Source organism: Ovis aries, chromosome 12 (genome assembly GCF_016772045.2).
Source record: "Ovis aries strain OAR_USU_Benz2616 breed Rambouillet chromosome 12, ARS-UI_Ramb_v3.0, whole genome shotgun sequence".
Lineage (NCBI taxonomy): Eukaryota > Metazoa > Chordata > Mammalia > Artiodactyla > Bovidae > Ovis > Ovis aries.
Window position 1 is genome coordinate 55,986,519 of NC_056065.1, and position 22,953 is coordinate 56,009,471.

The 22,953-nt window shown below is 45.6% G+C and overlaps 1 protein-coding gene across 1 annotated transcript in view; it reads right to left on the bottom strand.

Annotated features, from left to right (window-relative positions):
• Positions 1–22,953, bottom strand: part of TNR (tenascin R) — a 486,177-nt gene that overhangs the window by 102,773 nt on the left and 360,451 nt on the right. Inside the window, exon 3 of the mRNA XM_027975894.3 lies at positions 1,055–1,585. Coding sequence (XP_027831695.1) covers positions 1,055–1,553 — 499 coding nt within the window. The 5' untranslated portion in view covers positions 1,554–1,585. The remainder of the gene's footprint in view (positions 1–1,054; positions 1,586–22,953) is intronic.

The window sequence follows — 22,953 nt, forward strand, 5'->3', positions numbered from 1 at the left end:
GACCCTAGAGAGGTAGGAGCCTGAACCCAAGGTAGTAAGACCCAGTCCTTTTCTCATTACAGACTGAATCGAATGGGTAGAAGGTACTGTTTTGGGTAAGAGATGCTGGGCACAAAAGGGGGCACACTTTCTGTTCACTGGGGATCTGCTGATAATAGCTACTGAATATGAAGTGCCTACTAGAGGCCGGGCTTTCATCTGAGTGGAGGTTTTTATATTTAATAACTCCTTGTTGTTCTAGTCTGTCGAGGGGGAAAGGAACGCATGGGTTAAGCAACTTGTTCAAGTCACAGGCTTGCAAATAGCAGAGACAGGACATGAAGTTAGGAAGACTGGCCCTGAAGATGAGCTGACTTCTCCCAGAGAAGTCAAAAGAGTCATTCATAAGTGTTAGTAGTTAGGATGTGGGTGAGGCTAGATATCCAAGTTTCGGAGACTCAGCCTTTGATTGGGGAGAGGCTTGTAAGAAGCTCTGTGGGTGGGTGTGCCCACACGTGCATGCACAGCCACGTGTTTTGGTGGAGGGGGCAGAGGCTGAAACTTCTAGCTTGCCAGAGAAGATGGGGCCAGGTCCTCTGAGGTTTTAATGACTGTAATTTTCTCAGGCGGGAGAAAGGCTGAGATGGAGTGAACAGAACGCCTGTATTCTCTAGTCCCTCTGGTTAATATGGATAGATATCAATTCAACAGCCTGTGAAAACCAAAGCTGAATGAAGACAGACATCAAATTCCCTGCTCACCACAGCAGTTGCTGTGCTGAACCGATGTACCATTCCCTGACTCATCACCCCCAAATTAGGTTAATGTATTTCAGACGGGCTAAGCACTGTAGAGAGTCCCTATGCCAAATCCCCTGGGAAAGGACCACACTTAGATCTTAGAGGTGTATTAACAGAGAGCTGCAGACCAGGGCACTTTTTTTGTTTTTTTCCTCCTCTGGGTGAAGAGGTGCTGGATTTCTCAGGCACTGGTGTAATCACCCAGATTCCCGCTCCACGTCTGCTCAGCACCCTCCCTCCCCTGCGGAGACTGGCTGTAAGCTCCAGAACTCTACCTGTGGCTGCACTCTCTGGGCAGCAGTTGCTGGTGCATTGGTCCCGCAGCACTGACACCTCCCTCTCCAGCATCTCAATTCGGCTCAGCAGCTCCTGTAGCACCTGGGCCGAGCTGGCACATGGGCAGGCCTTCTTGGGGAGGTTGATCCTGTGCGTGAAGGTGACCTGGCTCTCGTGGTCCGAGGTCTGGCCCGTGTACTCCGTCAGCACCTCGTCTTCGGTGCTCACTTCATGCTCGGCCGAGGCCTCCAGCCCTGAGGAGCAGAGGCTGTCCAGGGGCACATTGATGTTGTACACGTGGTTGAAGACCACCGGCTGCTCCTTGCTGGATGCGTTGTAGCTGGCAGTGCCTCCTTCCTCCTCCACTGCTGGTCTCTGGACCCTTTCCATGGTGACCTCCAGCTGACACTCTGAGGGCTTGAGCAAGGAGCCCAGAAGGATCAGGTTGACGCCAATGAGCACGTTCTTCAAGACCACTGTCTCCCCGTCTGCCCCCATCCTCTCAGTAGAGCTCCGGGTTCAAGACTAGCCTGCAGCAGAAAGCATGGAATATGCAAGAGAAACCAGGGGATGAACGAGATGGCCTCTGAGACCTGCACCTGGGCACAGTGCAGTACACAGTCCTATAAAACTAAAGGATAGCAGTGAAGCTTTTTAAGGGGATGTTTGGGAAGTGACTACCAGGGTCCTGAAACCCAGGGCTTTTTGTCCTCTAGAGAAGTCCCTGAGAATGGACACTGCTTCTGAAGAAAGGCATTTTAATTTTCCGAAAGGTTTATCTAGAATGCATGAGTCTGGCCCCTCACTGGGCAGGTGGTTCCAACAAAGAGGACCCGCAAGGACTCGGGACAGGGGCTCTGTGGATAGGAGAACTTAGAGCTTCATTTCACTTCTGGGTGAGAATTAGGATGCTGGGTACCATGAAGACTTAGGCATACCCTCATATTTCCCTAGATGTGTATTAGGGTGGGGCCCCGCCAGCCACTGCAAAATAACTTATAAACTCAAATACAAGTTGACTTTAGAATAACCAAGCGGGCAGATAATATAGTTCCAGGTAATTGTGGTTGTTAATAATCCTTGGGTACATTTGTGATTATCTGGAACTGTGTAAGCTGAACTTTCTTTTAATCTTCTCATTAGTACAATCCCAGTGCTTTGTGACCACAGGGTGCCTTTCTTCCGAGGTCCTGTTTGAATTGCTAAAATAATGAATTAGCTCCTCTGCTGGTTACCTAGTCACCAAGAACCAGGAAGCATGATAAATTTACTACAATGCAAATCAGTTTTACAGAAATTATATTTCTTTTGTACTCCCTGTGTAACAGAGAAAAGAGGCTTACAGACTTTGGTTCTAAAGGTAACGTTAGAGCTAAGAAGATTCAGGACAAAGGAGCAGAGTGAAAAAATATATATGAGTTTGGGAAGAAGGCAATGAATGACAGCTAACATCAACTGAATACGTACTGCACACAGACTGCGCTGTTCACCTCACATGGGATCTTACTTGACCCTCAGAACAACCTTATGATCGAATGTTATGATTGTCTCTATCTATTACAAGATAGAGTGAAGTCTGGAGTGAGTTCTGCCTAGGAAGCTCAAGATTTGAATGCAGATCTGACTCCAAAACCTGTGTTCTTAATGGCTATGCTCTAGTGCTTTTCCTGAAAAGAATGTTCAGTTTTCTCTAGTCTCTGATGGAAATTGTGTTAGTTCTGGGATCTTCCCGACAATATTGAGATTAGAAAGTTTTGCTAGGACTGGAGCCAGTGTTTCTTCCTCTAGGAAGCATTCCGCTTTCACCTTTTTATTGCTGTTCCATTAGGAGGCTAAGGAGCATCCCCAGCACTGGCTAAGTTCATCTCCGACTCCTTATAAACCCTCTCTGAGAGCATTTGCCACACTAGACCATGAGTTTCCTTTGCTTCTGTCCCTGCCAGCCCCATCTCCTCCCTCCTCCCACTGGACCCAAACTGCTAAGTCAGTTTAGGTCAGACCACATCTTATCCACAGGCTTCCCAGGTGACTCAGTGGATAAACAATCCATCTGCCAATGCAGGAGACACAGGAGACGTGGTTTGATCCCTGGGTCAGAAAGATCTCCTGGAGAAGGAAATGGCAATCCACTCCAGTACTCTTGCCTGGAGAATCCCATGGACAGAGGAGTCTGGCAGGCTGCAGTCCATGGGGTCACATGACTGAGTGAGCATGCAACGCACATTTTATCCACAGTATTTAATATGTGTGTAGGGCAGCAAGAGTGCTTAATGCCCTGGTTGTTGAATGAATAAGTGGGTGGACACATGGAATGATGGATAAACAGGTGAATTAGTGAGTAAATGCCCGGTGAGCAAAAGGCTGAATCATTCTCCAACTCATTTGATATCTTTGCATTATCCTCAAGTTATTCACTATTCTCTTCAATTTTGGTTCAACTGGACAATTTCTGAGGGTTGATTTTGTTCAGAGTAATCTGTATTAGTGACTATTATGAAAACCATTTCCAGTATTACATTTTCTATGTTACATATTAGACTAAAATCTTCATTTCCAATATGAAGAGGAAGCAGAGCAGAGTAGAGCTATTATGATTCCAGACTCTAGAGCCAGACTGCCTGGTTCTTCCCCTATCCAAGGACTCCCTTGAAATCACTGGAACATGTGAGAAATCCCCTCCATCATTTGACAGCAAAAAGTTCAACCTTACAATGCCCTGGTTCAAAGAAGTGTGAGGTTCCTGGAATGATGGGAGAGGTGGCTATCCCCTGGTTACATCAGATGAGGGGAGTTAACCTTAAGGATAGATGGAGTGACATGTCTGAACCAAAGTGCCCTCATGACTTGAAGCTCTTTCCAAGCCCTTCTATCTGAGGCATGACTAGGATTCCCATTTTCAGATGCTCTAGGCATTACATCCTTGGAGTGGCATCTGCCCATATATCATTGAAAGCTTCTGATAAAAGTCATTTAACTTACATATACACTTAAGGCTAAGAGTTTTAGCTACCTCATTTGCTAAGCTAGAGTTGGACTGTCTGATCCATGTTGATATTGCCAAACAGCTTTTTTTTCCTAAGAATTCTAAGATTATCGTGTAACACCCATAGCACTTACCATAGCTTTTTGCACAGAGCAGACACTTAATAAGTAAGTGAAAGAAATGAAAAGGAAGATCTGTGACAGGAAAATTAAAAGGGAAAAACGTTAGGTGCCACACCTAAGTCTAAAGCAACAACTACAAAATTATATGTAGAGAGAAAAGTATAGCTTTAACTGTGAAAAACATGAGGCTTTCGTCAATAACCAAACTGACAATGAATTAGTCAACAGTGTGATTTTTTGTTACTTCCAAAACCTTATTTAGACTCAGGCTTTATTTATTTATTTACTTGTGTATATATTTATTTACTTACTTATTGAGGTATAGTTGATTTACAGAGTCAGGCTTCATTAATTGCAATACAGACTATGGGACTTCCTTGATACCTAGGTGGGTAAAGAATTCGCTTGCAGTGCGGGAGACACGAGAACCGGGTTCTATCCCTGGGTGGGGAAGATCCCCTGGAGGAGGAAGATGGCAACCCACTCCGGTATTCTTGCCTGAAAAATCCCAAGGACAGAGGAGCCTGGCAGCCTGCAGTCCAAAGGGTTGCAAAGAGTTCAGCATGACTCAGTGACTAAGCACAGATAGACTAGGCTGTTGCTGTTGTTTAGCCACTAAGTTCTGTCTGATTCTTTTGCCATTCTATGGACTGTAGCCCGCCAGGCTCCTTTGTTCACGGGATTTTCCAGGTAAGAACACTGGAGTGGGTTGCCATTTCCTTCTCCAGGGGATCTTACCAACCCAGGGATCGAAGTTGCATCTCCTGCTTGGCAGGTAGAGTCTTTACCACTTAGCCTCCTGAGAAGCCCAGACGAGGCCAAGTACAGGGATGTTTTGTTCTGTCCTGCACTCACTTTTGATAACTTCTGGGTGGTGAGGTTGCTGAAGGTACTAAAATCCTGACATAGGAGAGGGAGGAGTTTAGCATTATTGTCCAGGAAAGTGATAGCTCTGGAGATATTGTTCTCTTATCATTCATTCCTTTGACAGATATTTATTGAGTACCTCCTGTTGCGCTGGTTCTTCATTCATAGAAGTTATATTTCAGTGTATGTGTAGGGGAAGGAGTGGCAGAGGGAGGGCAAACAACACATAAATACCCACAGTTATATTGTGTATCATATGTAATATATGATACAGTGCATATTATATGATACTTTAATACATGATGATGTAACATTCATTTGTGTGTGCTGTGTCAGCAAGTGGTAACTGCAGGGGAGGAAAAGACGAGAGGAGGGGGCAGAGGAGGCACCAAGGCAGTAGAGTCACATGGCTATCTTATGGCACCTGGCCAGGGAAGGCTGTCCCGGGAGGGGACCGCTCAGCAGAGACCTGAAGGAAGCGAGTAATGAGCTTAGCAGACGGCTGAGGAAGAGCGTTCCAGGCACAGGGAACATCAAAGAGGAGGGCTCTGATGCAGGAGCCGGCCTGGTGAGTCTGAGTGACAGCGAAACTGGAGGCCAGTGAATGAGGGAGCAGCTAGGGGGGTGAGGTCAGAGAAGGAGTGGGGGCCAGATCAGAAAGGCCTTGTGAACCATCGTAAGGACCTGGCCTCTTACTGTGGGGATATAGATGGTTGTTGTTCTCAAATGCATCCGCATACCAAGTGTTTCTGATGACCTAGTCCTTATCTTTGAGAAACAATTGGCCTCATGAAAGAGATGGAAAGACAAGAAAATATAATGCCAAGGCAGTGTGATCGTTATCATGACCAACAAATACACAAAATGCTCCTGAGAAGGCTGGAGGTGACACAGCAACTTTGCCTGGGGCGCAGGGGGAAGCTGAGCCGAGGGTGGTGGGTAACAGGCAGTGACAGTTGCCAAGTATTTCTGGCCTGCCTTTCCAGACACGTGGTAGGACTACTCCTTCCAGGACTGTTTTCCCGCCCCCTGTTGGTAAGGTGGGAGAAGGCAATGGCACCCCACTCCGGTACTGTTGCCTGGAAAGTCCCATGGGCAGAGGAGCCTGGTGGGCTGCAGGCCATGGGGTCTCAAAGAGTCGGACACGACTGAAGTGATTTAGCAGTGGATAAGGTGAGGCCATGTCACTAGTACTGGCCAATGGTTGTGAGAGGAACTCATGGGGATCACTTCTTTGGCAGGGGGTCATTAATCGCTGACTGGTGGCTTCCCAGGTGGCTCTGTGGTAAAGAATCCACCATCAGTGCAGGAGACACAGATGCTTGGGTTCAATCCCTGGGTCGTGAAGATCTCCTAGAGAAGGGAATGACAACCCACTCTAGTATTCTTGCCAGGGAAATCACATGAACAGAGGAGCCTTGTCAGCTATAGTCCATGGGATCATCACAAAGAGTCGGACATGACTAAGCAATTGAGCACTACCCTCTAGAGCTTTCTTTGCATTGACGGTGACTGGCAATGTTCAAGATGGTGACTGCTTTCTCAGTCTGAATGACTATGATAAAGGGTGCCCTGGCTGGGTACAGTGGATGTTCCTTGCATAAGAGAGAAATAAACCTTTGGTGTTTGAAGCACAGATTTTGGTATGACTTTTCCCTACAGCATAACTTGGTCTATCAGATGATAATATGGAACTGGAATTTAATAGCTGACTTTTTAGGTAGGGAAGACAGAAATTCATTATAGACAAAAGAAATTGCATTTGCTGAAACTGATAAGTGCACAAATATGACTTATTCAAGGAACGCAAATATTTGAAGGGCTGTTAAATGCTTCAGCATTGGGCTTTTACAAAGCAAAAGGTCCAAGGGAGGTAATTTCTCCCAGATGGGAGAATCTACAAGGAAACAGATTTTGGCTCCATGTAAAGAACAATTTTTCTAATACTTGGAGCTATTGGGTTGTCAGGAGAGAGAGTGAGTCCCTGGTCACTGGAGGTGTTCAAATACAAGCCCCAAGACTGCTCAGTGAGAATGCTGAAGATGAGTTTTCAAGCATCACATGAGATATTGAACTAAAATGAACGTTAAAGACTTCTGTTTCCTGATGTTTTATGAATTCCTGGTCCTTTGAGGAGTCTACCCATGATAATACTGTATTTGCATGCCTCTCTCCTAGCTTCTGGTGATGGCAGGCAGTGCTTGGCATTCCTCAGCTAGAAGATACATCATTCCAGTCTCTGCCTCCATCTTCACTTTGCTCTCTGGCTGCATCTCTGTGTCGCCATGGGGCCATCTTCTTTCAAGGACATCATTCATCTTGGACTGGGGCTCATCACTCCAGTATAACCTCATCCTAACTAATTACATCCCCAATGACCCTATTTCCAACTAAGGTCACCTTCTGAGATACCGGGGTCAGAACTGCAACATTATCTTATTTAACCCATAATATATACCAGTAATGAACTGAGCATTTACCAGGCACCAGATTAATCATTGTCCTTATATTATGTCTTTCATTCCTTACAACAACCCTATATGCTGAGAGGAGTGACATTTAGGAGTTATTTAGCAACTGGTATGGCTCAGGTTTCCCAGGTGGTGCTAGGGGTAAAGAATCCACCTGCCAATTCAGGAGATGCAAAAGATGAGGGTTTGATCCCTGGGTCAGGAAGATCCCCTGGAGTAGGAAACAGCAACACACTCCAGCAATCTTGCCTGGAAAATTCCATGGGCAGAGGATCCTGGCAGGCTACAGTGCAAGGGGTTGCAGAGAGTCAGACACAACTGAGCACAGAGCCCATGGCTCAGACAACAGCCAATCCGAAGGGGGCATCCATCCTCAGACCCGCTTTAAACGGGTTGCAGAGCAGGGCTCTGTGTTGATTTCAGCATGGTGGTAGGTCCTCTTTCAAGTTCCATTATTGGAGACGAGGAAAATGAGCTTCAGGAAAGGCCAAAGAATGTGACCAAGATTTCACAGCTAATGAGCACAGGAGCCAAGGCTGAACCCAGATCTTGCTGACCACGGTTTGTACTCTTAGCTGCTGTTTTTTTTTCAGGCAGCTTTAATTAGCGGCCGCATAGCACTCTCATGAAAAGACTGAGAGATCTTACAAATCAACACTCTCTTCTCCCAGGATCAGATTTAGGACTTACTGACAGCGATGACTTTTCGCTTAATGTTTTCTCCACCCAGTCCAGGCTACTACCCTCAGAAATTGCTTTAGCTTCTCCCCCTGGAGGGAAAGCTTGTCTACTGGCTCTTTATTTCAAAGTGCCCAGCCTCCATAGTGTCTCAGAGAATCAAGAGCAGTGCTAGCTAAGCCAGTAAACCTGATCCTAGGGGGGTCGGGAGACATTTTTTACACTTACCCTTTCCCAGGACAGTTCCCACCAGCCAGCAGTTACAGAAACCCAGGGCTTGCCCTGGCCCCTTCCGACTTTACTCACTTCTCTGAGCTCTCTCTGGCTTGTCCCCAGCCTGCTCAGTCACAAGCTATTGTTAACTACCCTGAGGACCTCTCTGCTTCTACCTTGTGTCTCCATTTGCATTTGACTGAGAAAGCTTTCTGAGGGCAGGCAGAGAGAGGGGGTGGGATGGATGGAATGGGAGGCTTCGCTTTTTCTCATTTCATCTGAAGCCTGCTGGAGGCTGGAGGGGAATGAAGCTTATGCTTATATAATGCCTACTTAATAAATGTGCCCTTAGTTTTGCTAAGCTCATTTCACTTAATAATTGTTTCCAAGTGGCTTTCCTTTCTTGTGTCCCTGAAAGCTTCCCTTTCTGACTTCCTTCTCTACCTTCCTCTCCATTTCCTCTGGAGCACAAGGAACGTTGACTGTTCTGCACGTCGTCTCTTTCCATGGCACTCCTTAGCAATGCTGCTGGGCAGATTTTTGCAACTACCTTCCTACGAGGAAGGCCTGGTCGAATCCTGTGGCATATCCAAGAATGCCACGTTCCATGTGTTGGTCTCACTTAGAGGGGTCCTGCCTGCTCTGAGACCTGTGGTCTGGCTTTGGTGTGAGGTGGTGGCTGTACCTCTAAGCTAGATGCAGAATCTCTGTCACCACAAGCAGCTGAGGAGACTGGAGGCGACCAGCAGAGCCCCTCAGGGGCTCCCTCACTCTCTTCCTATCTCTCAGGTGAGTCATCCCACTACAGCTGTAAGACTCCAGGATAGAAGCAAAACCGGTCAGAGGATGAAGTGGTGGGAGTGGGGGGGAGGGGAAGAGGGGGAAAGCAGAGAAGATGGAGAAGACGAAATAGCAGAGCGCCAGGCTGGAGAGAGGAGCAGAGAAAGTTCTACGTTAGGTAGCGGGAGAAAACGTCAACCTGAGGGACAAAATAATACATTTGGGGTTCGAAGATGCACTAACACTTGTGAACAAGACAGGTAGCTAACGACTCTCCAAATGAGAGTGCAAGCGAGTATTGCAGCTATTCAATAGCCCCATACCCAAGAAATCCATGTGATGCCATTGATTTATTTCCTCCACTCCAGCCTCCTTATCAGTATAATTATCATGGAGCACCAGAGGTGTTTCTAGGTCATGTGTAAGAGGCGACATGGTCCTGGATGGGCCTCCAGGCCTAGGGGATACCATGTTACTGGGGTGTGCCCTCCTCTCTGGGTGGCATGTGGGGAGAGCTTGGGTCACCCAGGCTTGGCCAACTCTTGTCCTAGCTAAAATTTTTCTTAAGTAGCTTTTCTTTCCCTTGACCTCCTCCAGTGCCGTCTCCCAGCTTTACTTCTTCACATTGAAGAACTTTGCTACTGTTATAGAAAAATATTCTGGGAGCCATCACCTTTACCCAGGTTCAGAGGAAAAGAAAACTGGTCTCAAGAAGGTGGGATGTGGGGTAGGAGGAAGGTGGAGGAGGTGATGACGAGGGAGAGAAAAAGCCACAAGTCACTCACGTGGAAGCTATGCCTTTGAGTTTTTTTCAGTTTTATTTCCTCCTAGAACCACAGAGGGAGTAAAAGGGACAAACTCAGGTTGAGGAACTTCAGGAAAAATAGGAGCGTGTAGGTTGTTGGGCAGGTAAGGAGAGGTGATCTGGGGATTGGCGGCCAGTGCTGTCTAGATTTTCTAGCTTCCACCAACGTTAGTCCCTGGGAGTGATTTATAAACCAGAACCATATCTGTGAAAAAAATGACAGTCTTTTTTGTGCTCTTTTTTTTTTTTTTTCAGTTAGTTAGAATTAGTTTAAAAATAGTTCCCTGCCTGCCTTTGGGATGCTCTGTCACTTGGAGAAAGAGGGTAATTATGAAAGACGAGGGTGTAATGTGATTACAGCCGGCCCCATTGTGTCAGTGGAGGAAGCGTCAGGGCTGCTGGGAGGACCGGGGCCCGCTCGTCTCCATCAGCACCGGGCCTTTATTGGGCTTGTCAGGTTTCTGAAAAGAACCTGAGGGCAGAAACCTCCCTGCAGACAGGACTCTGTGGCTGGCCCGGAGCTGTCAGGAAGGACAGATGCAAGGCAGGGCTTGGGTGTTGTCTCCCGCCAGGACTGGACGCCCCTCCCTGGCTCCTGACCTGCGTTCCCTCATGGACCCCCTCGAGGGGTCTGCAGGATGGGTCTTTGGTTCAGAATTGATACAGCCACATTCGTTTTCTGGCACAAGTGTTCAGTCCAGCATATTAGTGTGTGTGTGTGTCCCTAGGGGATAGAGAAAAGCACTGCTGGATCGAGAAATTTGGCTTCTGGTCTTGTCCTCAGCTTTGTCTTGTACCATCTGTGATCATTCCAAGTGACCTGGCCTCTCAGAGTGGTTCCTTCTTCATCTGGGAAGTGGGGTCCTGAATATCCAGCAAGACAGTGACAAAGTCCACCGACCAGAAGCGAATGTGAGGCCATCCTGATTTGAATCCCTGCTTTACAATACAAGGGGCAAGACTGGGCAAGTTTTACCGCTGGGGGAGCACCTGTTTCCTTTTGGGAGCAGCTAAGGCTGATGGTATGCCTTTCAGGTTTTCCCATGATTTTTGGTAAATAGAGATCCCATTTAGGTAAAAATTTATTCAATTTTTATTGATCCCAGAGAATTCTAAGCATCTGTAAAACATTCAACTACATACATACATACATATATATATGAAACCATGGACATACATAGTTATATATATGAGTGAAGTGACTGAATTCACTCAGTCGTGTCCGACTCTTTGCAGCCCCATGGACTGTAGCCTACCAGGCTCCTCCATCCATGGGATTTTCCAGGCAAGAATACTGGAGTGGGTTGCCATACACATACGCACACACACATATATATATATATATGGAGAAGGGCAAGGCAACCCACTCCAGTATTCTTGCCTGGAAAATTCCACAGACAGAGGAGCCTGATGGGCTACAGTCCGTAGGATCACAAGGAGTCAGACGTGACTGAAGTGACTTAGCATGCATGTACATGTGTGTATACACACACACACACACACACACCTATATATATATATATGGCTTCCCATGTGGCTCAGTCATAAAGAATCCACCTGCGAATGCAGGAGATACAGGGGTCGAGGGTTTGATCCCTGGGTCAGGAAGATCCCCTGGAGAAGGAAATGGCAACCCAGTACAGTATTCTCACCTGGAAAATCCCGTGGACAGAGGACCCTGGTGGGCTACAGTCCATGGGGTCGCAAAGAGACAGACACAACTGAGCGTGTGTGTGTGTGTGTGTGTGTGTGTGTGTGTGTGTGTGTGTATGTAAAATATAGTATCCCATTCAATCCTCAAAACAAGCAATAGGATTATTCCAGTTTTATAGACCAGCTCAAAGTATGGGAGTGATTTGCCCAGTTACACACAGTGAGTTAGAGCTGAGTGAAATGCTGAGTCACATTTCCAGACTCTCAGTTCTGTCATAGAGGCCACAGCCTCCCTCCCCCAGCCACCTTTGTCCTTTGGAAATAGGTAGGATATAAATAATGAATTCCCATTTAATCTCCACCATTTTGGTTTGGAAATTCTTCCAAGAGCCTGACCTTTTGCTATCATTAATATCTATTTTTCATCTGTGTTTCTCGAGCTAGGAGAACAGCATGTCACCATTTGCTGATCAATTATTCTTCTTGAACAGTCATCATCCTGCTTTTCATCTTTCTCTTCTTTCCATTTAATAAAACTGCAAAGCAAAGTCTCATCTAAGAAAGATGACCACTCAGACTGCAGCCCAAACCTACGCTTTTTTTTTTTTTTGCCCAAGACACCCCTTAAAACAGATGGAGAAATTGGTTTAGAATATGAAAAGTAGTCTCTGGCCTCATGGGGTTTATAATCTAGTTGAGGAGACTAGGCTTATACATGTGAAACTGAAGGACAAGGCAAGGCTGTTCATTGGTACTATCGGCCACTTGAAGGTTAATATATGCTCCCCACAGTGTGGGAGAGGTGACCAGAAAAAGACTTTCTGGAGAGGTAGTGTCCCAGGCTGCACAGAAGGGTGGTGTTGGAAAGGTGGATAAGAGCTGTGGGGAGTGAGTGGGGAAGGGGGCAAAGGGCACAGCACAAGTTGACTGAAGTCTCAAGGCTAAATGCAAGGAAGTTCTGCCTCTGAAGGGACTATCTTCAGTCTGCATGAAGGTTTAAAATCAATTAAAACTATATTTTGAAAACGTATACAATAATCCCTCCATGTTCTGTGTGTGCCTGAGAATAAGGGAGCGTGCATGTCCCATGTCTCAGCAATGATTCCAGGGCTGGATATTCAGGTGGTAAATTCAGGGCCAGGCTAATTTACGAACGTGGGTTCAGAATATTTTTTTTTTTTCCTATTCAACTTTTTATTTCGTATTAGGGTATAGCCAATCAACAATGTTGTGATAGTTTCACAGGTGAACAGTGAGGGGATTCAGCCACACATATACATGTATCCTTTCTCCCCTGAACTCCCCTCCCATCCAGGCTGCCATATAACATTGAGCAGAGTTCCATGTGCTATACTGTGGATCCTTATTGGTTATCCATTGTAAATATAGCAGTGTGTGCACGTCCATCCAAAACTCCCGCCCTACCCCTTCTTCCCAACCTTCCTCCCCGGCAACCATAAGTTCGTCCTCTAAGTCTGTGAGTCTCTTTTGTAAGTTCATTTGTATCCTTTCTTTTTAGATCCCACATATAAAGGATGTCATGCAATATTTTTCTTCTCTGTCTGACTTACTTCACTCAATACGACACTCTCTAGGTCCAACCATGTTGCTGCAAATGGCATTATTTCTTTCTTTTTAATGGCTGAGTAATATTCCATTGTGTATACATACCACATCTTCTTTATCCACTCCTCTGTTGATGGACATTTAGGTTGCTTCCATGTCTTGGCTGTTGTAAAGTGCTGCAGTGAACACTGGGGTGCCTGTTTCCTTTCAGATCCTGTTTTTCTCTGGATATATGCCCAGCAGTGGAATTGCTGGATCACATGGTAACTCTATGTTTAGTTTTTTAAGGAACCTCCGTACTGTTCTCCATGGTAGCTGTACCAATTCACATTCCCACCAACAGTGTTGGGTGGTTCCCTTCTCTTCACACCTTCTCCAGCATTTATTGTTTGTGAATTTTTTGACACTAGCCATTCTGGCTGATGTGAGGTGATATCTCATTGTAGTTTTGAATTGCATTTCTTCAATAATTAGTCATGTCGAACATCTATTCGTGTACCTCTTGGCCATTTGTATGTCTTCTTTGGAGAAATGTCTGTTTAGGTCTTCTGCCCATTTGTTGATTGGGTTGTTTGTTTAGATGCTTTTAAGTGTCAAGAATGCTGGGAGAAATATCCATAACCTCAGATACACAGGTGACACCACCCTTATGGCAGAAAGTGAAGAAGAACTAAAGAGCCTCTTGATGAAAGTGAAAGAGAAGAGTGAAAAAGTTGGCTTAAAACTCAACATTCAGAAAACTAAGATCATGGCATCCAGTCCCATCACTTCATGGCAAATAGATAGTGAAACAGTGGAAACAGTGCAGACTTTATTTTTGGGGTTTCCAAAAACACTGCAGATGGTGACTGAAGCCATGAAATTAAAAGATGCTTGCTCTTTGGAAGAAAAGCTATGACCAACCTGGACAGCATATTCAAAAGCAGAGACATTACTTTGCCAACAAAGGCCCATCTGGTCAAAGCTATGATTTTTCCAGTAGTCATGTATGGATGTGAGAGTTGGGCTATAAAGAAAGCTGAGCGCCAACGAATACTACAAGGAGATCCAACCAGTAAATCCTAAAGGAAATAAGTCCTGAATATTCATTGGAAGGGCTGATGCTGAAGCTGAAACTGTAATACTTGCCACCTGATGCGAAGAGCTGACTCATTTGAAAAGACTCTGATGATAGGAAAGATTGAAGGCAGGAGGAGAAGGGGACGACAAAAGATGAGATAGTTGGATGGCATCACTGACTCGATGGACATGAGTTTGAGCAAGCTCTGAGAGTTGGTGATGGACAGGGACCCTGGTGTACTGCAGTCCATAGGGTTGCAAGGAGTTGGACATGACTGAGCGACTGAACTGAAGTGTCATGAGCTGTTTGTAAGAATTATAATTATAAATGTAAGAGTTGTTTGTTTGATTGCTTGGACGTTGAAACCACTTAGAAGCAAGCGGATCTTAGGAGTAGTTACCTGGAGAAGTTATACTCACCCACATCCAAAAGACCAGATAATTCATCTCCTCAAAAAATACCTAATGACAGATTCAAATATCAAATCATGCTGTTTCCAATTATATGACAGAACTACACTGGAACTGATCCTTTTATCAGGAACTGAGTATTGCTTAAATGTTAGATATCCATTAATTTATCCGGATGACATGTGTGTTGAAGGTGGTAGCTTATGAAAGTTTAGCTCTAGAGGTCTGAAGGAGTTACTTACTTTTAGTGTGCAAATTATGTATTTTCGACCATGAAAAAGCACCATTCTGACCCAAAGACTACACACGGGTGAATTCTGTCTTCTAGTGGATGAAATAACATTTTCTAACTGAAATTCAAGGAAACTCTGAGGGTACCAGTATATGGAGCACAACCTGCTTAGTTAAATTCAGTTGCACACTGATTGCATGCCAGGAACTGGGCTAGGTTTCATCTAAGACATCAGGGGTGAGTTAGAGAAACTTCAGGTAATTTCCTGTGTAACTAGGATGAAGGTATTTATATAACAAGAATAAATAGCAAACCATGATAAGCACCATATCTGAGATATGAAGAAATACTTCTGGGAGCCCAGCAGAAGGAACCATTTCAACTGAAAGACTCTAGAGAAATCTCAATGGAAAAGGCATCCTTTTAGCTGGGTCTTGAAGAATTAGAAAGATTTTGAAAGCATAAGCCAGGGGCAAGGGCAGAAGAAGAGGGCATGGTAGGGTGGTGGTATAGGGAGTGTTTGTGTATGTTCAGAGTTGAGGGGACTAAGAAGATGTCACAGAGCCTGGATTGGCATCTTAAGATATTTCCTTGGTATTCTGTGGGCTGGTTGAGCCTCAGTGTTTTTTAAGCAGTGCATGACATGATTAAAGAAATCCTTTCACCTCTTCAGTTGCAATTGGCTCCAGAGATGAATTCTAATCTGAAAAACTCAAAAAAGATTTTTTTTGGCTTGTCGTTTATCTTATTTTGCAGCTATTTAGTTGGTGAGGCCCGGATTAGCTTTGCTCATTACTTTAGAGAGTGCTTTTTCAGGGTACATAATTTCTTAAATTCCTTTTCTCTCATTCTTGTCTTGACAAAATGCATTTTGCTCTCCATTAAGTTAGCATCATCTTTGTTTATTACGGTTAAAAGGGGACGCCAATGGGATTCACACGTTGTTTTATTAACTGCTAAATCCAGGATATGCATTGCAAGATATTGGACTTTTTAAATGTTTTCAATTTGAATAAAGATAAGAATTGAACATTTAGCTCCAAGCAGCTGCCTTTCTGACAAATTAAGAATGCAGACGGCATGGAGTTGGCTCTGAGTATAGCCAGGCTTTGGTAAGCAAAGTACAGTTTTGTGGGTTCCCAAAGTCTGTGTATGGACTTCCATGGTGGCTCAGTGGTAAAGAATCCATTTACCAATACAGGAGACACAGGTTCAATCTCTGGGTCTGGAAGATCCCTGCAGAAGGAAACAGCAACCCACTCCAGTGTTCTTGCCAGGAAAATCCCATGGACAGAGGAGCCTGGCAGGCTGCCAGCCATAGGGTCACAGAACAGTCAGATAGGACTTATCGACTAAACAACAGCAACAAAGTCCATGTGTGATCCACTTAAGGTACAGAAAAACCTCATAAGAAGATGCAGAATGCCCCTAGTGGGGTTGATGATAGAAATAATTTGCGCATGGTCTCCTTTTCTCTTTAATGGGAGTTCTCCTTCCCCAGTTCAACTCCCCTTTCCCTCCAGCCTCTGTGCACATGCCTAGGCCTGCCTCCCTTTCCTGCACACATAATTCTGGCGTTCTCTCGTTTGCCCCTCCAGATCATCTTTCCACTGTTCTCTTCCTGGATCTGATCTTTCTTCCTAGACGGCTTCCCATTCAGCTAAATAGGCTCCCCAGTAGGGAGCCCTCACTTCAGCTCAGGGTACAGGGAGTGTGGTCCTGACTTCCTCCCTGGGAGGGTGTGCATGCATGCATCCTAAATCACTTCAGTTGTGTCTGATTCTTTGTGACCCTGTGGACTGTAGCCTGCCAGGCTCCTCTGTCCATGGGATTCTCCAGGCAAGAATACTGGAGTGGATTGCCATTTCTGGAGGTCACCTGCTGATCATGTCCCTCAGCTGAAGGGCATTGTATCTCTCAAGGTGACCTTCTCTCTGGGACTGACTCTCTTTCCAGGTTCTGGTAACCTCTTTGCCAAGTTCACTCACCTCTTTGGGGACTTATGGAGGCTAACAGTTCAGCTTCTACTAACCCCAGATGGTCTGGGTATAAGGTCCTCACTGAGTGACCTGTGGTTATCCAGTGCTCATCTCTCCAGGTCCCCACAGAGTCCTGCCTTCCTGGGAAGGGCTATTTACCCCAGGCATTTCCTTCTGGCTCCAAACCTGCTTAAAACTTACCTGTCCTCTGCGCCTCATTCCCTCAGTAGTCAAATGCCAGAGTAACACAAGATACAGTGTTGGCAATAAATTAATACCTTCTAGAAAGCTATTTGGAAACACGTAGGCCTTAAACCATAAATAACAGTGACATTTTCATTTTAACAACAGCCTTCAACTAACCTAACAGTGGACATGGTTCAGTGTGGCTTCATACTGTAGCAGAGAATAAGATTCATTGCCTGTAAAAGGTTTCAACATTTTTTTTCTCACGCTGATCTTTCTACCTTTCCTCTGTTGAAAAGCAATACAATGAGTCAGAATAGAACACCTGGCATCTGCGGAGCTCATTACAGTTTTCAAGATGCTTTCATAAGCATCAAACGATGCTTTCAGTTGATCGCTCTATGAATTTTATAAGTATGTAAGGTGGCTATGTTGTCCCATGTTACAGATGAGAAAACTAAGGCTTATTCCTATGAATAACCTGCCATAAGGCTGATATTAAGAAATTTCGTTTTCTGAGGAAAACTTGACAAATTTACCTCTGACAACTTTACAGTGTGAAAAGAAATTCGACTCCCATCTTCTTGGGTTTGTTTTCCCGATGGGGAAACTAGAAACGTATAGTGATATTGCGCGCATGCGTGTTCAGTCACTCAGTCGTGTCCGACTCTCTGTGACACCGTGGCCCGCCAGGCTCCTCTGTCCATGGGGATTTTCCAGGCAAGAACCCTGGAGTGGGTTGCCATGCCCTCCTCCAGGGGGTCTTTCTGACCCAAGGATAGGACCCATGTCTCCTGCATCTCCTGCTTTGGCAGGCTGATTAATAATAATAATAAAGTCATGGGTTTATTTATTCCTTAGAATATATTCTCTGAATTAAAAAATAGTTCCGGCCTTATACCTTTTTGACTCTTTGGCCATTTGTAGGTGCTTTAATGAGCAGCTGCCTTGAGTAGGGGTCTTGGGGTGGGAGGTGGGTTGCCATTGATTTTTAGCTGCATGGCTGGGGGCAGGGTGGGCCTGGCAGCCAAGGGTGAGAAGAGAGTGAGTGGAGGAGCCCACACTGGTTGGGGCAAAGGAAACCTGTTTCTCTCTGGATTTACTCAACCACTCTCCTACTTGAGGGCTGGAGGACTATACCATGAGAGGCTCTCAGATTCCCCAGTGACAACTCAAAAGTGGATCCATTCTCTGGAGTTTGTGATGGGAAAAACGTATCCCTTTGATCCTAGTTTGCATTATCACACAGGCGTCCTGCAAGAAAGTCATTGTGAAAGAGATGCCCCTGCAGAGCCAAACGCCAGCCTGATTCAATGGGAAGCCCAGCATTGGCGCAGTGTTTCCTAAGCCAGCTCTGAGGGTTTTCTATGCTTCATTCCTGTGTGTGAAGATAATTATGACATAGGCATTGGCATGTCTTTCTACCATTCTGTAATATTATATCTTCATTAGTCTAGACCCATAAATGTGTCTAGAATGATCCAAACTTATGATCAACACTATGAGTCCACAGTATTTAAATCATTAATAGGTATTGTCTTTCTGGACTTTTCCAAACTTTTGATCAACATGATGGGTCCACAGTATTCAAATCAATGATGGATATTTATTGCCTTTCTGGACTTTTCTTCGAAGACTGAGGATGTGGGACTGGTGGCTGGGTTTGTCCAAACCAGCTGCTTTTGGTTAGGAAGGGAAAATCCTCACTACCCTCACCTTTACATAAAAATGCACATCAACCCAGGATGTGTGCCTTCAACTGCACTGTGATACATGGGCAGGACTGTTATGAAAAGAAAGGGAAGGCTTTCTCTGACTGCCACCTACATATTTCAGACATATGCCAGGTATTCATCCAAGGGCATTACATATTAACTCCCTTAACCCTCACAACAACCATACAAACTACCATGGTTGTCCCCATTTTACAGATGAGGAAACTGAGTCAGAGAGAGTTTAAAGTGACTTGTCAAAAATCACAAAGCATTTTAAAAAGGGCACCAAGATTCAATTTTATTTTTTTTTATTTTTTATTTTTTTTTGTCGAGGGATGTATCCAGTGGGTCTGGAAGCCTTTGCATGAGAGGGAATTTGTGACAATTAATCTCCCTTTCTGAGCTCAGGCAGAACTTATTGTTATACTTATCACAAAGTTGTTCCCCTCCCTGCCCCCGCTTCCTGCCGCCAGCCAGCACAGGGTCCCTGGAGGGCAGGTCTATAAACTAGTTCTCTTTGGTCCCAGCATATAGTGTGATTCCTGGATTCTAATAGATTCTTTCTCTCTCTAAATGCCTATATACACAAACACGTGATGTGGTTCCAGCCATCCTTACCCACTCAGGTGTCTGCATGTCCCTACAATCTGGTTTTTCCTGCTGCCAAAGTTTCTAAAATGTTCCTCTCTGCAGTGTCAGCCAGAAGAACTGCTCCTGGGAGTGTGTGCAGTGACCCCGAAGGACACATTGTGCTGCTGGCCATCAGCAGTTTATTGTTCAGGTAAGAAATGTGCTGCCTACCCCTTCCAGGCTCCCTCGCTGATAGCTTCAGGATTGTAGGGCTTCCCCTCACACTTATTTTGATTACTGCTGCCTGTCACAGTGTTTCTTATTATTGACCTTGGTGCCTGTCAGACCATTCACACCCCCTAATTGTCTTTACCTGCCACTTGTCCGTCTTCACTGAAAGGCTGGTTTCTCTGATTACTCAGGCCCTAACAGCTTCTCATGGATTTACTTGATTCTTCTCAGAAGTGAAGGAGTGCTGTGTGGCCTTCTTTGCCATTGGACTTGATAAAGGTTGTTGGCAGTGAGTCGGATCATAGACGGTCCTCTCCAGAGGGCCACCTTTAGAGAGGGGTCATGGCCTAAGTCGGGGGGAGGAGCTGCCTTGAAGACAACGTCTCTCTGACTTTCCTGCATTTTCATTTACTGGCTTTCTGAGCTTGAGCAAGCCATGTGATTGCTCTCAGTCTCTGTGTTCTTATCTGTAAAGCGGGAATTATTTAAAGTAAGAATCAAGTCAATGTGAAAATACTGCTCCATCCAAATGAATCTTCTTTTAGGTAGAGCTCTCGGAGAAGGCAATGGCACCCCACTCCAGTACTCTTGCCTGGAAAATCCCATGGATGGAGGAGCCTGGTGGGCTGCAGTCCATGGGGTCGCTAAGAGTCGAGCACCACTGAGTGACTTCCCTTTCACTTTTCACTTTTATGCATTGGAGAAGGGAATGGCAACCCACTCCAGTGTTCTTGCCTGGAGAAAGTCGGACACGACTGAAGCAACTTAGCAGCAGCAGCTGAGCTTGTTAGAGGGGTTTAAGAATTGTGTGCTGGCCTCCCCCGTAGCTCAGTGGTAAAGAATCCACCTGCAATGCAGGAGCCACAGGAGACGGGGGTTCAGTCCCTGGGTCAGGAAGATCCCCTGGAGAGGGGAATGGCAACCCACTCCAGGATTCTTGCCTGGAAAATCCCATGGACAGAGGAGTCTGGTGGGCTACAGTTCATAGCGTTGCAAAGAGTCGGACACAACTGAAGTGACTTAGCACATACACAAGGATTGTGTGCTACATGGGGAACACACCTGTGGCTGCCAAGGGGGAAGAGAAGCAGGGGAGGGATGGATTGGGAGTTTGGCATTAGCAGATGCAAACTATTATATATATAAGGGATAAATAACCAGGTCCCACTATATAGCACAGGAAATCATATTCAATATCCTGTGATAAACCTTAATGGAAAAGAATATGAAAAAGAATGTATGTGAATCACAAAAGAATGTATCTGACTCACTTTACTATACAGCAGAAATTAACACAACATTGTAACTCAACTATACTTCAATTTTAAAAAAATTGTGTTCTGGGTTGGAGGGGATATTGTATCAACTCTGAAGTAAACAGTGGGAAGCTGTTAGCATCAATAACATACAACAAATAAAAAACCACACGGTCTCCATTTCTGCATGGACCAGAGATTCATTATTGACCTACAGCCATGGAATTGTGTTTCCTCCTCAGTTGTCCCTCAGCCCCAGCATTTAGAAGGGGCATGAGCAGGATGGTGGGTCCTCACCAAGTGCTCAATTAGTCATTGTTGGATTGAGTGGAACTGAGGATGCTCAGGTGGCAGCGAGTGATAAATCCCATGGCAGCATGCATGGTGCATCTTCTTGAGCCACAAGTACAGAGAAGGACCATCACTTCATGAAGATGATCAGCAACCTCCAGGGAACGGTCTGCTCTCCAGAGGGGGCTTAATTAGGATGTAAAAAGAGAACTCAATTGCTTAGGAATTACAAGGATTCCTGAATGATTCCATGGCTATTCCTGGGCTAAATTTCATCCCTGAAACTGGACTTTAAGAAACCAGAGGGACGCCAGAGGTCAGAAGCTATTCACTCGGTTACAGCAACCAGACACAAGGCCTGGGAGGCCAACTTTGGGGACCGAGGCCAAGATTGGGCTGTCTTGAGATGGACAAGCCTGGGGTAGACAACGTGGTCTATCCAGGACACAGCCAGGGTCAACTGAAAGTCACAGAGTTGGATCAAAGCCACTAGAACCAGAAACTAAAGGAGAGGAGATGCATCAACAGAACTAGGTTGCACATTCTAGGTGTCACAGGGCTAAAGTGGGGTATATGCCAGCCAAACACCATAAGCCTTGGCAGTTACAATACCCACACTGATGGCCTAAGGCTAAGCAACGAGTCTCTATTAAAAAATTTTTTTTCTGATTAAAAGAAAATTGCATATTCATTATAAACTAATCAGAACAGATAATAAAGTTGAATTTTTAATAACTTCACCCAGTAAAAGTCACTAGTATTTTTAGAGTATTTTTCCCTAATTTTTTCTCTGCATGTATTTATATAATTGAAATTGCATACTATTTGAATAGACACTTTAAGCCAATATGTCTTGGGCTTGCTATCTTTAGGGATGCACCCCCTGGTGACAGTTCAGGCAGGCCCAGAAGGTAGTTCTAAGGCTGACCAGAGTCCATATCAGCTGCCAAGCAGCAGAGTCATGCAGGTAAGGCACGTGCCAGGCATGGCCAGGCAGTGGGGGTACTGAGCAGATCTCATCCAGAGGGCAACTACTGTGCTTTTTCCTCCTCCCCGGCACATAGCACGTTTCTCTGTCTACTGGAAGACTGGGCAAGTGTTGATGGGGTGACTAGCTTCCTCTGCACACTTCTCAGTAACGTGTGTGTCTGAATGCATGGCTGTTGTGAGGGACATTGCGTTTCGGTCCTGATTAGAGTGATGAACCAAGTTTCTTTGAGAGTCTTGAGAAAGATCAGGGTCAGCCCACTCCCGACACTGATTTCTGCCCAATCTGAACAGTAGAGCTCACGGCAGGTGGGCCTGAAGCCCTGGAAAAATTTCAGCAGGGGTGGGCACGCTGGGAGCACAAAGCAGGCATGACTGGGTGGGGATGAAGTCATGAAGTCCTTGGGCTCCCATGTGCCACCCTGCACCACTCCCACCATCGGAGGGAGCTAGGGAGGGCCAGTGGCCAAGTTCGAGCGGAAGACAGAAGCCGCTAGCCAAGACGGAAGTGTGCTCAGAGAGAGCTTTGGAGAAGAACAGAGAACAGAACAGAAGAACAGAGAACCTGTGATGTCAGTTCTGGAAGCAGGGTCCTGATTGGCTGTGAGAATAGCCTTTGGTGACAATCACTGGGCAGGATAAAGAGCAGACAGTGGCAGCTGGATGTGTCTGCATCCTTTCTCCTTATAGACTGCCCACAGCCACTGCCTGTGAATTTGCAGATAAGCTTTTCATCAGCACCCCCATGGACTGGGGCCTGGGAGCATGGGACCCCTCGGACTCTTGGAGCAGAGTTGGGGTCAAGCAGCTGTTATGATGCAAGCAGCTACAGCTTACAAGGTT